Genomic DNA, 16,492 nt, shown 5'->3' with positions numbered 1-16,492 from the left:
ACACACACACACACACACACACAGTGTGATTGATAGAGACCCAGTTGAAAGAAGTGACGTTTATTAAATTGCAAAGGATAGGAATCTGAAGGTTGTGTTCATGCAAAACACCAGGCAGTGCAGCATCGTCCCGTGAGTGGAGGGTGCTCCTGGAGTCCCCAGGTTTCTCCTGGATGTATCCTAATATTTGAAAAGCCTGCCTTTGCTGTTCTTACGGGCATTTTTGAATTCTGAGAGATGGACAGCCTCTCAGGCAGAAATCCTTCCAGAGGCCCAGATCTCAGGCCTTTGTGAAGTCAGTTTTGCAGCTTCCTACCCTGGTCTTCCTATGTCAACTCATGCCCCTGATCAATCCATTTTACATGCTGCAGTCAAAGGAGTCTCTTCACAACAAATCTACACTGGCCATTCATCTACAGTGACTACACTGTGACGACACCAGCCATTCATCTTCAGTCCCCTTTGGTTGTTTCTCTTCCTCTCCCCACCTATTAACACTGGAGTGGCCCAGTTCTCAGTTGTCAGACCTCCTCTCTGTCAACTTCTGCTGATCTCATTCTGTCTGTCTCATGGCTTTGAATACATCTTTACTTCCTAATTTGTATCTTTGGCCTTTTCTCTTTCCTTTTTCTTGTAAATTTGTTTTAAGTTCTGTGTAGATTCTGACCACTTTTACTGTTATCACCTGGTCTGAGCCACTGTAGTTCAGATTATTAGCCACAACCTCCCAACTGGTTCATCCCCCGGGCCCTAGTCAATTTTCAGCACATCTAGAGGGATCATTTTTAAAGAGAAGGCAGATTACATTCCTCTTCTGCACAAAACCTCCCAAACCTTCCCATTCTCAAGGGTAAAAGACAATGTTGTTACAGTCACCTTATATGAACTGGCTCCCTGTTTCTGACTGTTTCGTAGACTGTTAACATTGGCCTCTATGCCAGCTCCTGCAGAACACTAAGCAAGCCCTTGCCCCAGGGCCTTTGCACGTGTATTTTATCTGGCTGCAGTATTGTTCTCCTGGTAGCCTATACAGCCAAATTGCTCACCTCCTTCAGGTCTCTGTTCAGATGTCATCTTATCAATAAAGCCTTCCCTAACCTACTCTGAATAAATAGAAAACTGCTTCCCCTTGTCCCTAGCAGGTCTCCTCAGCCTGGAACCTCTCGTCTTTTTCCTCCTTAGCATATAGTATGTAATGTACTTGTTTACTGTCTGTCTTCTCTCATCAGAGTGTAAACTCTGTGAAGGCCAGGATTTTTGTTTGTTTTCTCCATTCCTGATTCCTGGGTTCCTGGGAAGTACCTGGCATATCAGTGCTCAGCAAGAATGCTTTGACTGAATGATCATCCTATCCCAGCTTAACTCTCTACAGTTGCTCTTTAGTTTTTTTTTTTTGAGACGGAGTCTCGCTCTGTCACCCAGGCTGGAGTGCAGTGGCGCCACCTCAGCTCACTGCAAGCTCCGCCTCCCAGGTTTACGCCATTCTCCTGCCTCAGCCTCCCGAGTAGCTGGGACTACAGGTGCCCGCCACCTTACCCGGCTAGTTTTTTGTATTTTTTAGTAGAGACAGGGTTTCACCGGGGTAGCCAGGATGGTCTCGATCTCCTGACCTCGTGATCCGCCTGTTTCAGCCTCCCAAAGTGCTGGGATTACAGGCTTGAGCCACCGTGCCCGGTCACTCTTCAGATAGTTTCTAAAGAACAGGCAAAGCCCTGGGTGGTCTGGCTTTGCCTGCCTGCCCACAGGCTCTTCTTCTCGCTCTGCACCTCTGTACTGGGTTGCTGTTCGCATTTCTCCAGGCCTTCTCCTGCCAGCAGGCCTTCGTGTATGCTCTTCCTCCCCCTGGAAGCTGTTCTGTTCTAGCCCTTACTCTCATGTGCCTGGTATCTTCTATTGTTTCTTTAGATGTCCTTTCTGGTGTGACTTCTGGATGTGGGGGAAACTTTCCCTGACCATCCCTCCGCCCCCTCCCCATCAAAATTCTGTGTTGTTTTCCTTCCTGGCCTTTAACTTCACTTTGCATACCCCAGTAGACTAGAAGTTCTTTGAGAGCATGTTTTTGTTCATCCTGGCATATGATAGGCCTCAGTACATCTTTGCTAAATAAATTAAAGAGTGACAGTTGTGCAGTCAGCTAAGTCAAGAGGGAAGAGGCAGTGGCACTGGAGGGAAGTGGACTGTTGCTTTATGTATAGGGGAAGAAGCAGAGGACTGACTTATGAGTGTCTAAGGATTAAAATTAATTTAAAATTTGGAGAGGATTACTTATTGCAGTTGGATTGGTGGGGGGATGGCAAATGATTCATTATTGTGATTAAAGAGCACAGCTACAGTAATTCACATTGGGAGGCATTAATTAGCTTTGAGCCATTCCCTTGCACACTTAAAGGGAATAAGGACAATTGAGCAAATGTAATATGGTTGTCAAGGTTTGAATGCTGATGGGGAAAAACATTCTGTTCTGTAAGTTGGCTATTCAAAAAGGCCTACTCGGGAAGGAGTGTTAGGCTTATCCAATTGTTCTAGGATAATTGAGTCTGCATTGGACTATAGAGGGAAGAAGTTCTGTTTCATATGCTGAAGTTTTTAGTTTTTAGGATGGTGTATGCAGTAGGGTCAAAGTATAAACTGTGAGAATGCCTCAAAGAAAGTATTTACACAGGCCAGGATGCCTGTCATGTAACACTTGGAAATCTTTAGCCATAGGAGTTTTCTCCTCTGTATCATTCTTCTTTTCTTAGCCTTTACTGTGTGCTAAAAATAGTTGCTAATCTCCATGCCTACTGTGTGCAAGGCACTGTAACCAATGGTGGCATGCACTATAGTGGTGATGAACCTACAATTTTTGTTTGTTTTTAATGATTTGGGATAATGGGAAAGAGAGCAAGGATTACAGATACAAAGCTCAAGAACCAGTGATCTAATCCTGCCCTGCTGCTTCCACACAGCACTGAGCATAAATCATTCAGACAAACAGGTATTTTATCTAAAAGATCTCGTTGAGAAGATAGATTCCACAGCCTCCTGTTTGAGGATTCTGTCACTGACATAATTTGGCTCTTTGTATCTGACCTGTATTTGCCTGCTAGCATTTATGTACCTTTTCTTTAGTTATCACGGGAAATGGAGACCATCTGGTGACCACTCTCGGTATAATAGACCTGTGTGGCATATCACTGTCACTTTCAATAGTATATTCTGCTTTCACCCTGTGTTCTTATATTAAAGCCCTCAAAATAATAAATCACAGTCTGCTTATTTTACACTAGGTGGCCCTCTTTGGTAGCTCATCCGCCAACTGTGGTTTTTCTCTTTAGATTAGATTCAAGAGTGAAATAGGGAACTTGAAGGAAGATTGTCAATATGTATGTTTTATTTAAACGAATAAATCTCTTTCTTATGAAAGTTTAAAGTAATGATGAAAGACTGCTATGCTGGGATAATAGAAAACATCCTGGATTCTCAATACCAGAGTTTGAGATCTGGGATATTTACATTGGTCTGTGACATTGCACCAGGAAATCAGCAGTCCTTTTCTCAGGTTTACAGAGAGCTTTAATTATAGCATTCTTAGTCGTTTCTGGTGATTTCAAATTAAACTTTGTCTTTTTGGAAGTATTTTTTAAGAAGTTGTTAAGGACAGGTTAGCACCTGGTAAAATGGGGGAATTTTGAGGACAGTGAGTGGACAGGACAGGTATTGAAAACATTTTACATTGAAAACAAATTCAGAGGAATTCTTGGAATTTTCTAGAAACTTTTCCCCTTAACAGAAGAGCAAACGTGTTTTGTCTAATTGTGATGATGCTGTTGTGGTAACACAGCAACAGCTAACATTTCTGTTGTGTTTATCATGTGCCAGTCATTGTAGTTAGATTATATGTCATTCACTCTAATTCTCAAAACAACCCTGAGAGCTAGGCACTACATTCTCCATTTTATAGATGAGGAAACTGAGGCTCAGAGAGATTTAATAACTTAGACAGGGTCACTTAGCTAGGAAGTGCTAGAGCCACAGTTTGAACCCAGGTAACTTGGTGCAAAATCTTTTGCTTTTTGCTATCTCTAATGCAAGGCATTGTTTGCAAAATAGTCTGATAACTGTTTTCTGCTCAATTGGGTGCTTAAGGTTTATTTTCTAGATTTCCACTAAAATATATAGATATTTCCTCTTTGTAAAATAGTAATTTATAATGTCACCATCTACAGGCTTTTCAACTTCATGTCTTGCCCCCATTTAAATCCTTCTGCCAAAATAATCTTTGTAAAATAAAAAAAAGTTACCTCACAACTGCCCCCATTTGATACCTTTTGGGATTCCTCTTCCCCTACAGGAAAGCTCAGGCTTCTTTACATCACCTGCCAGCCTCACTGCATCAGCTCTCCTCACCTGGCTCTGATTTCCCCTGCAGGTCCACCTAGTAGTCACCTTGCTGTGTAATGACCCCTTGCATTTGCCATAGGTGCTCTCTCTTCCTTGGAAACCCTTTCCCACCCTTCTCTCAACTGGCTGACTCAGTCTTTTTCAGTTCTGTGTTCATTGGAATCCACCTACATGAATCTTTTCAAAAGTTAGATCTCCAGAAATGTTGATTCATTGGTTCTTGAAAGAAGCCTGGGCACCAGCTTCTCAGAAGCACCTTATGATTCTGGTGTTACAGCCAGGGAAATGAGGGCCTGAAATGCTTTTACTCAAATGTCAGCCCTCCTCCAGGAGGCCTCCCTGGAAGGCTGAGGTCTAGAGGAGCACCTGTGTATGCCTGCAGTCTCTGTGCTGGCACTGCGGCCACCACAGTGCATTGCAACAGCCGGTCTGCATGTGACTTCTGAGGAGGGTGTCAGTTTCTGAGGGCAGCAGCAGCACGTTGCTCCTCTCAGGATCTTCAGCTGTCAGCACAGGGCCTGGCATGTAATTGGCCTGCACCACTGGTGCACTGAACTGCTGTAACCTCAGGTTTTCTTTCTTGCTGATCCCCCTGGGTCGTGTTCTTTGGCAAATAACATGATTCATTATGAAGTAGAGTTCAGCAAAGGACAAGGATGAAAGTTGTCATTTAGAGAACTGCCATTCAGACTTTCTTGTCTAGGTAAAGAGCAAGGTCTTCTCTCTTTTCAACTCATTTTCTAAATTTAAACTGACGATGAGAATATGGATGATGTATAGCTTCCTTCTCCCCCACTGACTTTTGGTTCAGCCTCTGGGATTTTGGCAAAAACTTACAGATCTCACTTATTATTGGCCACCCTTGTGCTTTAAGACCTGTCAGGGCTTGTCTGAAATAAAACTGGAAGCATTTCTGATTCCATCCTCACTGCTTTCCTCCTTCCCCTTCAGTACAGCACTGAGTGAGGGGCCCTGACACTGGAAGGTGGCAGCTGGGGCCTGGCAGCCAGTGATGTGTCATAATTTGTGTGTGCTCATGTGTGCGTCGGGCTTGTTGTATCTGAGGCATGAACATTCCATGTACATGGCTTAAAGAGTTTTCCTCCCATACCGGCAGCATGTATTCGGAGAGGACCCAACTTATTCAGCATAGCCTTGTTCCCATAGTAGCCATCCTATTCCCCCACAGCCTCTACTTTAGGAAAGCTCCCCATCCCCATTTGAAATCCAAACCAAAAAAGATATATCACTTTCAGCTCAATTATTCCATAATTACAAGATATTAGGCTAGTGGGCTCCTTACTGGTTGGGTCTTCTATTAATGTTACATGCTAGCCTTTTCATTTTCAGCTCCTCTGTGGATGTTAATTTCAGTGAAACTCTATATTGAAGAAAAGATGGGGCTAAGGGGGAGATAGGAGGAGGAAAGAAAGCAGAGACAGGCAAAGAATAATAGTCTGAAATTCAACAGCAAACATGGCTTATGAAGATCAAGTTATATTTCTGCTTCATGAATCATTGTCAGACAAATTAAGAACATATTGTTTCTTATTTATCTATTGTCAAGGATTCACTATCAGACACTGAGAATAAATCTTGATTTTCATAAGCTCTGTTGACACCATGGAGCCACAGAGCATAAAACTTGCATCTAATAAAGAAAGTGCAACATGGAACAGCAGGGAGTGGAATACCAGCACAACTCACAGCTGCTTCCTGCTCCTCGTCCCTGTTTTCAGGAATGTTTCTTAGCAGGAAGTTTTTTAATAGACCAAGAATTTGTTATATGTATTCTAAGAAAAGTTGTAGTTGTAGATGCATTATTCTCCCAAATCTTAGAGATCAGGGATGATTATGTTCCATTTTTGTTTGGTGAGTTCCCATCTTTGTATGTACTTACTTGCTCCCAGCTGTCCTCCTCTCCTCTTCCCTCATGAGTGGTTAATGAATGTTAAATGCCTAAACCATACTTGTTTTGTGGACACTTCTATAATGGATTCGTTGCATAATTTTCATGCAGCGTATAGTGTTACTAGTTGGATAATTCTTGGAGGACTCTTAGCTGTCTGATGAAATTCCTAGTAGAAATTTTTGTTTTGAATTCCTAAAGTTGAAATATGAAAATTATATTTTAATTTGATTAGAAACAAAGGATACCAGTATGGGCCAGGTGCAGTGGCTCACGCCTGTAAATTCCAACAATTTAGAAGGTCAAGGTGGGTGGATCCTTGAGCTCTGGAGTTGGAGACCAGCCTAGGCAACATGGTGAAACCCTGTCTCTACAAAAAAATACAAAAATTAGCTGGGCATGATGGCAAGCGCCTATAGTCACAGCTACTCAGGAGGCTGAGGTGGGAGGATGGCTTGAGTCCAGAAGGTGGAGGTTGCCGTGGGCCAAGATGGAGCGCCACTGCACTCCAGCCTAGGCAACAGAGCAAGAGCCTGTCTCAAAAAAAAAAAAAGGATATCAGTATGAAAAACTGAGACTCAAACTAGATACCATAAATCTTTAATAATAAAAGTAAAAATGTAAATAATTTAAATCTTTTCATAATATTTACTTAACCCTCACTTACGTCCTATAATATCAAAATTAGCATCAGTGCCATGAAACTTGAAGCTTATTTTAGACTTTAAAAAAAGAATCCTTTAAAACTACAGTGACAGAAAGCAGGCCGAGTTTGCCTGATCGGGGGTTGGGAAGGATTCACTGCATGGAGATGCTGGGAATTTGTTTGGAGTGATAAAAATGTACATGTTTTTCAAAACTCATCTAACTGTACACTGAAAATGGGTGCATTTTATTGAATGTAAGTTATATTTTAATAAAATTGATTTTTAGAACTCTTAATGCTTCCTCATTTAGTAGCATTAAACTTATTAGAAGCTATGACCTTAAGTCATACTATACATCCCTGCCCCCCGCACAACCCTGCCCCACTGCTCCTAAAGAAGTAAACGAGCCATTTATGTTAGTAAGGTAAAAATCCAGGATAGCAGAGTGGAACACGTTACTAAGGAGAAGGTAGACGGGCATGGAGCATATCACTGTCATCTGGGTGATGGTTGAGGACCTAGACCTCACTTATTTTGGTGTCCCCGTCAGTGAGATCCTCTCAGGCTGGTTGGGTCCAACCCAGGAATAAGAGAGGTCAGAAATGAAATGTGTTCTCAATGTACCCCCATTCCTTTTGGGCAGTTGTTGCGAAGCTCTTTGGTGAATAATAGAACTCAGGCCAAGGTAGCGGAGGAGCTGGGCATGCAGGAGTACGCCATAACCAACGACAAGACCAAGAGGCCCGTGGCCCTTCGCACCAAGACCTTGGCGGACCTTTTGGAATGTGAGTGCCACACACTTTTCTCTCAACCTTCAGGTTCAGAGTTTAAGTCCAAGTAACTGTATTTGTCCTCCTCCTCATAATTATTATGTTCTGGCTAAAGAAACCTTTTTTGCTATTTTAATTTTTATTTATGCTTTTTACCAAAGCTTTTCTGAAGGAAAATAATTTGAAACTAAGACATGTGAATAATGAATTTTATGTTCAATCTATGCTCAGTGGTACCCCCAACACATACCCCTCCATCCTAACACTCAGCTACCACATCCCTTTGTGTGAAACAGTAATAGGATATGAAGATCAGTTGTTGTGAATCAGAGCCTTTTTGCCACCCAGCAGCCTTCATATAGGGGCACAGAAGAAAGAAGGGTAAATTATTCACTAAATACTAAAACTATTATCCATTGTTTTGAATGAGTGCAAAGCTCTGCGGACAAATGTCATCTTTTGCAGTTTCTGATATGGTCTGGTAGCATTGTAAATAATCCTATTATAGTTAATGAAAGGATTATACACATAGTTGTATTGTTTGTATTACTTCAAAATAAGTGGGCCATTCACTGAGCCGTAGAACTTTTTTCTTTTTTAATGTTATAGTATTTTTGACAATTGGAATTATATTCAAGTATCAAAGTCTACCATGCAAAACCAGCTTATTTACAAAGTGCAAAGGCATTCCGACCAAGGAACTTAAAAGAACTTCTTTTTCAATGAAAGAAAAGTAATTTAAAGATGAAAATCACATAAAAATTAAATTGAGAGATCATTCTCACTTTTTTTTCTTTTTTAGCTCAATGAAAGCTATTTTTATTCCTTCTTTTGAAAATGTACCATTTGTTTGCTTTGTTGAGGAACCTTTAAATGAAGTCATCCTAGGGGGTCACCATTTATTCATGCAACATTTGACATATTGTTGTCATTAAGATCAGTATTAAGTTTTTCTCTTTTTGGGCAGATTGAATCTATAAATTATCCCATTTCTGCTCATGAAATTTAACAGAATCCTTATAAAACAGGGGGTCTCAGGATTGGTGTTGACAGTGACCAGACCCAAGAATGTGCATATTCTGGCATCATATCTAATCTTCAAGTAGTATTTTGACTTATTTGATGTGAACAGGGTTGGGTGCTCAGATAGCAGGTTTTCCCTGATATACAGCGGCATTCTGTGTACCTTTTAGACTAACTATTCATTTAGCCCTTAGCTAAATGCAGTTTGGTCTTTGTACTCTATGATTTGCATCTTACATATCTCTTGCTGCTTCTGATATTAATGATAAAAAGTGGGGAAAGATGAAATGGTAACGCTAAAAAACAAAGAGGGCCTGGAAGTTGAAACTGTTACTAAAATTTTGCTTAAAAGTCTAGGTCTCTTACTCTTTCTGATAAATGGCAGTGATTGTGGTTTATTTTAAAGTATCCTTTTTTCCCTAGCATTTATTGCAGCGCTGTACATTGATAAGGATTTGGAATATGTTCATACTTTCATGAATGTCTGCTTCTTTCCACGATTGAAAGTAAGCTCATATAAAGTTTGAATTAGTGGTCTGCTTTATGTTTGGTGATTCCAGAACCCGTTACTAATGAGTTTTTGGGGGACTTCCACAGGAGTTCATTTTGAATCAGGATTGGAATGACCCCAAATCCCAGCTTCAGCAGTGTTGCTTGACACTTAGAACAGAAGGAAAAGAGCCAGACATTCCTCTGTACAAGTAAGTACTTGCTGCCTGCAGGCCATTGGTTGGATCCAGCATGCCTAGAATTGACTTTCCATGTTCCTTGAAGAACCAGTCATTGAGGGGTGATCATGACAGGAGCCCAGGTTGAGACTTCTTGACTGTCAGTGTGACTTTGGGCCCCACAGGGAAACTCGCTGGGGCTCTCAGTCTTAGCTGTAATAAGTGGGTCCCACTCCATTATCTCGGTGCTCTCTCCCATTCCTAAAAATCTCTGTAACTACTGCCTGGGAGGGAGACAAACTAAGATTATGAGATCGAAAAGAAAATTTGGATTCAGTGATTTTTATATACATTTGTATATTTGTCTTCTTGCTTGTAACTTCTGCCGGGCTGTGCCTCCAGATGAGAAGATCATGTATGATTATTTGTATCAATATTTGGGTGCCTCTCTGCACTTTCCCTGAACCCCTATTAGCTTCAACTTGGAACTTTTCTTCTCAGAATGTGTATCAAAAGCCATCACGTACTTTGAGTATCTTTATCCTTTGAGTGGTAGCCAAAAGTCATCAAAAAGGAATGTAAGTTAAGTAGTGGGTCACTACACCACTTAATACCCGTTTTGATGAAAACAGGAGGTTCAGCTCTGAAGTAGAGTATCTTGAGACACACATAGGTTGATTAAGAAGATGCTTTCAAAGTGGAATTATAACATGAAAGGATTATTGAAATAGGTGGGTTGCATCTCAAGGTATTGTCTGGGTATGTGATTTTAAGGATGTTTAAAGATTATTTCAAAACTGTTTCACCCCAGGTGGCTGCATACACAGTTGCAAGCACACACATCTGTGTGTGTGTTCTGTATGGAGTAAAAGCTCCCCTTTGGACTTTCTCAAATTTCAGAATACACACGGAAAAACATTAGACTGGCAGTTGGGAATTTTCAATCTTTTCACATGTTTTTATTTAACAGTCACAACACTTTATAGGCCTTTTTGCTAAAGAAAAACGAAGGCCAGGAGAAGAGGTTGAGTCACCCCACAGCAAGCTACTATAAATTACGCCAAGAAGCTGTCACTGCTAAACAATGTTTCCTTTATTTATTGGGGGAAAAAAGCCCCAAATGTTTAGAAATAGCACTTTATTATGTGCCTAATAAGCATAATGAATATCCAAACTGTATTTTATGAAAGGCTCATAGCATTTCCTCATCTGAGTGATAATTAAGGTTCAATAAATAAAATGAGGATGCTAAACTTTCCATAGCACAGGCATGATCACTGTAATAAGTACTACCTTCAAGAAGCGACTCGTGCATTCATCCCATGGAGCGTATGAACACAAAGGAAATTGCTATGCTCCCTTCTCATAAATCCCCCAAATGAAAGTACAAGATGAGTTTGCTCTTTTTTATCAAGATCATGGGGGTTGTTTTACATGTTTTTTTTTTCTTTTTTTTTTTTAAGATTACTATGTTCATTCCATTATCTTTGTTGGCTACTTTTAATTTCCCTTTTCCATGAAGTTATCAGTTTTACTGCATTTGAAATCTGCACCATGTCATTAAAATCCAGAGTACCTGGAGCTTTGTTTTTTTGGTGATTGTGTTGTGTACTTGGCATTAAAGCATACCTTTGAAGTGATCTCAGATGTTTCAGAAATTAAATATATTTTCTGATCTTTTAGATAAGATACCAGACATTAGAAAGAATCCATAAAGAATGTGAAAGCAATTAGATGTGGCTTGAAGTGTATTACCCCAATATTTATTGTTTTAGGCTGTGATTAGCACTGAAAAACAATAGACTGGAGCTCTTTTCGTGATAAAAGTTTGTGAATATGCACACTTAGAAACTCTTTAAAAATATTTTATACTTCACTGTTAGCCTTTGGATGTTATTACTTTGGGAATAAATATTAAAATGCAATGCAGAATTTTTAAGAATTTCTATTTCAAATGCTCTCGATATTTGTCAGGTTAGCAAATCAAAAACTTATGCTTTTTACCTTTTTGCCATTTTCACATTTCCTATTATTTTACTTTCCTCTGTCTAGGCAGTAAGTACATGGTTTTCCTCATAGTTCATAGTAACCATGACAAATAACACTTTACCATAATAAATGTTCTTTCTTTTCCCTTTCAGGACTCTGCAGACAGTGGGCCCATCCCATGCCCGAACCTACACTGTGGCTGTTTATTTCAAGGGAGAAAGAATAGGCTGTGGGAAAGGACCAAGGTATGAGAAGAAAATACCTGGAATTGCTTTTAATGAACATTCTGTGTGTCTCATTCCCTAGCTGGTATCTCCAAACGGAATCATGTCTTTTTCAACTCAGAGAAGAAAATGTTCAAGAGTAGTAGCAAAGTGAATTCCAGGGATTAATGTCCCCACATTAGTTGTCTCAAAGCCAAGCCCTGAATCAGCCCTGGACAATGGGAATACCATTGTGTAAGGGGCTTTAGCTACCTTGAGAAAACCACATTACCTGGTAAGAAGGCCTGCCTAGTTTTAGTTACCCAGCAGAGTGCACTTTGATGCAAGCTGTGCATGTAAGATGTGTCATGTTGCACATGATACAGCCATTAGACTTTTTTTTGGAGATAAGAGTCTCACTTTGTTGCCCAGTCTGGGGTGCAGTGGCATGATCTCCATTCGCTGCAACCTTTGCTTGTGCCTCGGACACCTGAGAAGCTAGGATTACAGGCACACGCCACCACGCCCGCTCATGTTTGTATTTTTAGTAGAGACGGTTTTGCCATATTGGCCAAACTAAACTGGTCTCGAATTCCTGACCTCAAGTGGTCCCCCCTCCCAGCCTCAGCCTCCTAAAGTGTTGGGATTTTAGGTATGAGCCACCGTGCCCAGCTCTGTTAGACATTTGATTTACTACTACTCACCTGAGCTGTGTAGAAATGCTAGCATCTTTAGGTGAAAAGAATTATGTATATTATCCCCTTTCTTTTTTTTTTTTTTTTTTTTTTCTTTTTTCTTTTCTGAGACGGAGTCTCGCTCTGTCACCCGGGCTGGAGTGCTGTGGCTGGATCTCAGCTCACTGCAAGCTCCGCCTCCCGGGTTTACGCCATTCTCCTGCCTCAGCCTCCCGAGTAGCTGGGACTACAGGCGCCGCTACCTCGCCCGGCTAGTTTTTTTGTATTTTTTAGTAGAGACGGGGTTTCACTGTGTTAGCCAGGATGGTCTCGATCTCCTGACCTCGTGATCCGCCCGCCTCAGCCTCCCAAAGTGCTGGGATTACAGGCTTGAGCCACCGCGCCCGGCCATCCCCTTTCTTTGAACCCTCCAGTCTATATCTTAAACTGAGAAATGATCTGAAACCTGTCTATATATTTTTTTTATTCTTTTCCTCTTTAAACTTTACAGTGAGGGTATTCAAACTTAAGTATGAAATACTTCAGACCTAATATAAATGGAAGGCATTTTATTGCAGTATTAAAGTGTGGAGTGAATAACTTAAGGAGGCTTTGTGCAAATCAACGACATTTCTGCATGCTCTTGTGTATATTCCTATCTGTGCAATTCAGTGTGTGACAGTGGAAGTAATCAGAGGAGATTTTATGCACCAAACGTGAAAATCAGCCTGAAAAATTTGTAACCATAAGTTGCATTTTTGAAAAAAAAAAAAAAAAAATCTTGAAATTAAAGTGTATCTCACTTTTATTTTATGTAATAGTATTCAGCAAGCGGAAATGGGAGCAGCAATGGATGCCCTTGAAAAATGTGAGCCTATTTCTTTTTCTATAATTATGTTCATCATGTAATGAGTGTTTTATGGAAAGAAAATGAGGAGGGAGAAAAATGGTAAGTACTGATAAAATGTGATCTTGTTTTCTTCATAATTATTCTTCACACAGAGAATATAGTAGAATGTGAGACATTCTAAAATGGGCTTATATTTAAAAATAAAAGTATTCCTGAGTGCTTTTTAATTTGCATTTTCCTTTTTTGCTCAGAGTCCTAATCTCAGCATGGGTGACCTGTGTGAATAACCTGCTGTGTTTTCTTTCTCTTTTTTTATTTTTTGAGATGGACTTTTGCTCTTGTTGCCCAGGCTGGAGTGCAGTGGCACAATCTCGGCTCACTGCAACCTCTGCCTCCCGGGTTCAGGTAATTCTCCTGCCTCAGCCTCTCCAGTAGCTGGGATTACAGGTGCCTCCCACCACGCCCAGCTAATTTTTTTGTTTTTTTAGTAGAGATGGGGTTTCACCATATTGGCCAGGCTGGTCTCGATCTCCTAACCTCAGATGATCCGCCCACCTCTGCCTCCCGAGGTGCTGGGATTACAGGCATGTGCCACCGCGCCTGGTCTGTGTTTTCTTTCATACATTTCTCTATTCTCTAAAATCTTGTAACAGAAAAGTATACATGTGAAGGTTTTTTTCTGTTTTTGGCCATTGTTTTATTAAATGGGCTGTTATTACATACTTCTCTATACCTTTCTTTTTTTACTCAATAATGTATCATGAGCAGTCCTGCAGATTATAGAAAACAGCTCCAATTCATTCTTAGTGGCTGCATAATATTTCCTGCTAGAGGTGTGCTATATTTTATTCAGCCTTTTTATTATTGGTGGACACTTTTTAAATCATCATTACCAATAAATGTTATATACTGGTGCTTTTTAGTTCTGTGGAATAGGTTCCCAGGAGTGGGATGCGTGGGTTGAAGAAACTTCAATTACATGATTGACCTTGTAGGAAATTGCATAGTCTTTTGTAAACTGAAGGCTTAAGTGCAAGAGATTTTTCTTCTGAGGTCTATTGTGCTGCACAGCAGAACCTGTGGGCACAACATGACAGTGCAATTCTATTATGCTTCAAGTACCCCGCCAAATGAGGTAGCAGACAGCACAGTGCGGGAAGCTAAAAGTGAAGAGGCCCAGAATCCTCAGGCATGGGAGAGATTCCAGGAAAGGCAAGCAGGCTAAGAGCCAAGTGGAAATCAGCAGACAAAGGTTCCTGTTCGGGGGCAGGGAGGTTAGTGGGAACAGAAGCTGGTACTGCCAGAGTCCAGCATCCATGGATTCTTCACAGAGAGTTTTAAGTTGGCTATTAGGAACTTCATCCATTGTACATATAAATTTTCAGTCAGAGTGAAATAAAAGTGAGATTCCATTTTTTGTTTGTTTTCGACTATAAAACAGTACTGGAGAGATCACCTGTTCTGAGACAGGCCTGCATATCCATACTGATAGGAGTGAGTTGTTTAAACTACTGGAAAGCAATTTGGCAGTATGTAGCAGGTCCTTAAAGAAGTTCATACCCTTGGTAGGCCAAGGAAAGGATCACTTGAGGCCAAGAGTTAGAGACCAGCCTGGAATATAGTGAGTCCCTGTCCTTACAAAAAATTTAAAAAAATAAAATAACCCAAAAAACATTAGCCAGGCTTGGTGGCATGCACCTGTAGTGCCAGCTACTTGGAAGGCTGAGGCCAGAGGATCACTTGAGCCCAGGAGTTCATGGCTGCAGTGAGCTATGATCATGCCATTGCACTCCAGCCTGGGCAACTGAGTGAGACCCTGTCTCTTCCCCTCCTCTCCAAAAAAGTTTGTACCATGAGAATCATGACAACTTGATTTATAATAGCAGGAAAAAAAAATCAAACTACGTGTTTAAGAGTAGGAAAATATTTAATAAATTGTGGTATATCCCGGGATTAGGAAACATTTTCTGTAAAGGGCTGGATAGTAAGCATTTTAGACTTCCCAGACCATACAGTCTCTGTCGCAGTTCTTCAACTCTGCCATTGTAGCCCACTGGTCTGGACTGTATGCAAACTAGTGAGTATGTTTATTTAATGGGTGTGTCTGTCTACCAATAAAACTTTATTTATAAAAACAGACGGATAGCTGTATTTGGCCTGTGGGTAGGAGTTTACCAACCCTTGCTATATCCAAATGTTGTATCCATTAGTGGTTTTAAAAACTAATGATATGAGAAAATGCTTATACTAGAATAAGTGAAAAAAGCATATTACATACCTATACTGTACTTTCCAAAAGAGTAGATAGGGAAATGATTTTAAATGTTCAAGTGTCTAGGTATATGTGTGTGTGTGTATGTATACACACACACACACATTTACATTGCATATATATGTAGTATAGCTTCATAGTTTTTAGGCCATAAGGATATATTTAAAAAGTTTTATCAATAGTTAAATCTGAGTTCTGTTTTTCAAATGCAAATTTGATTTTACAGTAGAATTTACTGGGGATTATTACATACTTCTGTACTACTGAGGAAATAGAGTTCATTTTGTAGAGACTTGCTTTACAGCTAACTCAGTGGGATTTATTTTTTAAAAAGTAGTTATATTTGAAACCTACATAAGGAATAAATTTGATCAGTTCAGGAATAGGATTTTATTACTGTTTTATTTCCAAAATACAGATGTCATGTTCCTCTTTTGTTTAAAATCAATCTCTGGGCCGGGTGTGGTGGCTCATGCCTGTAATCCCAGCACTTTGGGACGCTGAGGCAGGAGGATCACTTGAGGCCAGGAGTTTGAGACCAGCCTGGCCAACATGGTGAAACCCCATCTCTACTAAAAATACAAAAATTAGCTGGGTGTGGTGGCGCACACCTGTAATCCCAGCTACTTGGGAGGCTGAGGCAGAGAATCACTTGAACCTGGGAGGCGGAGGCTGCAGTGAGCCGAGATTGCACCACTGCACTCCAGCCAGGGCGTCAGAGTGAGTTTCCATCTCTAAATAAATACATTAATTAATTAATTCAATCAATCTCTGACTCTCAGACATATCAGGTCTTTGCTGATTCCCCACCTGTCTTTCAGATGCTTTTCCTACTACCCTGTCCTTTCTTCAACCTACTGTGAGGATGGTACACTATACAATTTAGGGATAGTGTAATATAATAGGGAAAAAAGAATTTAGGATACATTATACAGTCATCTGTCCTTATCCTTGGGGGATGCTTGACCCCAGTGGATGCCTAAAACTGCAGATAAAACTGAACATTATGTACGCTGTATTTTTTCCCTACACGTGCAAAATTGAATTGAAAGATGAAATGTAATTTATAAATATCTAACAATAAATAAAATTGAACAGTAACAA

At 40.5% G+C, this 16,492-nt stretch overlaps 1 protein-coding gene across 6 annotated transcripts in view; it reads left to right on the top strand.

The window, feature by feature from the left end:
• DROSHA (drosha ribonuclease III) overlaps positions 1-16,492 on the top strand; it is a 140,093-nt gene that overhangs the window by 122,306 nt on the left and 1,295 nt on the right. For 5 of the 6 annotated variants that reach the window (XM_030927417.1, XM_030927416.1, XM_010378022.2 and 2 more), the window contains 5 exons: positions 7,583-7,724; positions 9,156-9,238; positions 9,330-9,433; positions 11,542-11,634; positions 13,088-13,134. In XM_030927417.1, the coding sequence (XP_030783277.1) occupies positions 7,583-7,724; positions 9,156-9,238; positions 9,330-9,433; positions 11,542-11,634; positions 13,088-13,134 (469 nt within the window). The remainder of the gene's footprint in view (positions 1-7,582; positions 7,725-9,155; positions 9,239-9,329; positions 9,434-11,541; positions 11,635-13,087; positions 13,135-16,492) is intronic. The other variant, XR_004056362.1, reaches the window with a different exon arrangement.

Source organism: Rhinopithecus roxellana, chromosome 3 (genome assembly GCF_007565055.1).
Source record: "Rhinopithecus roxellana isolate Shanxi Qingling chromosome 3, ASM756505v1, whole genome shotgun sequence".
Classification (NCBI taxonomy): domain Eukaryota; kingdom Metazoa; phylum Chordata; class Mammalia; order Primates; family Cercopithecidae; genus Rhinopithecus; species Rhinopithecus roxellana.
This window is presented reverse-complemented; position numbering and strand designations above follow the sequence as displayed.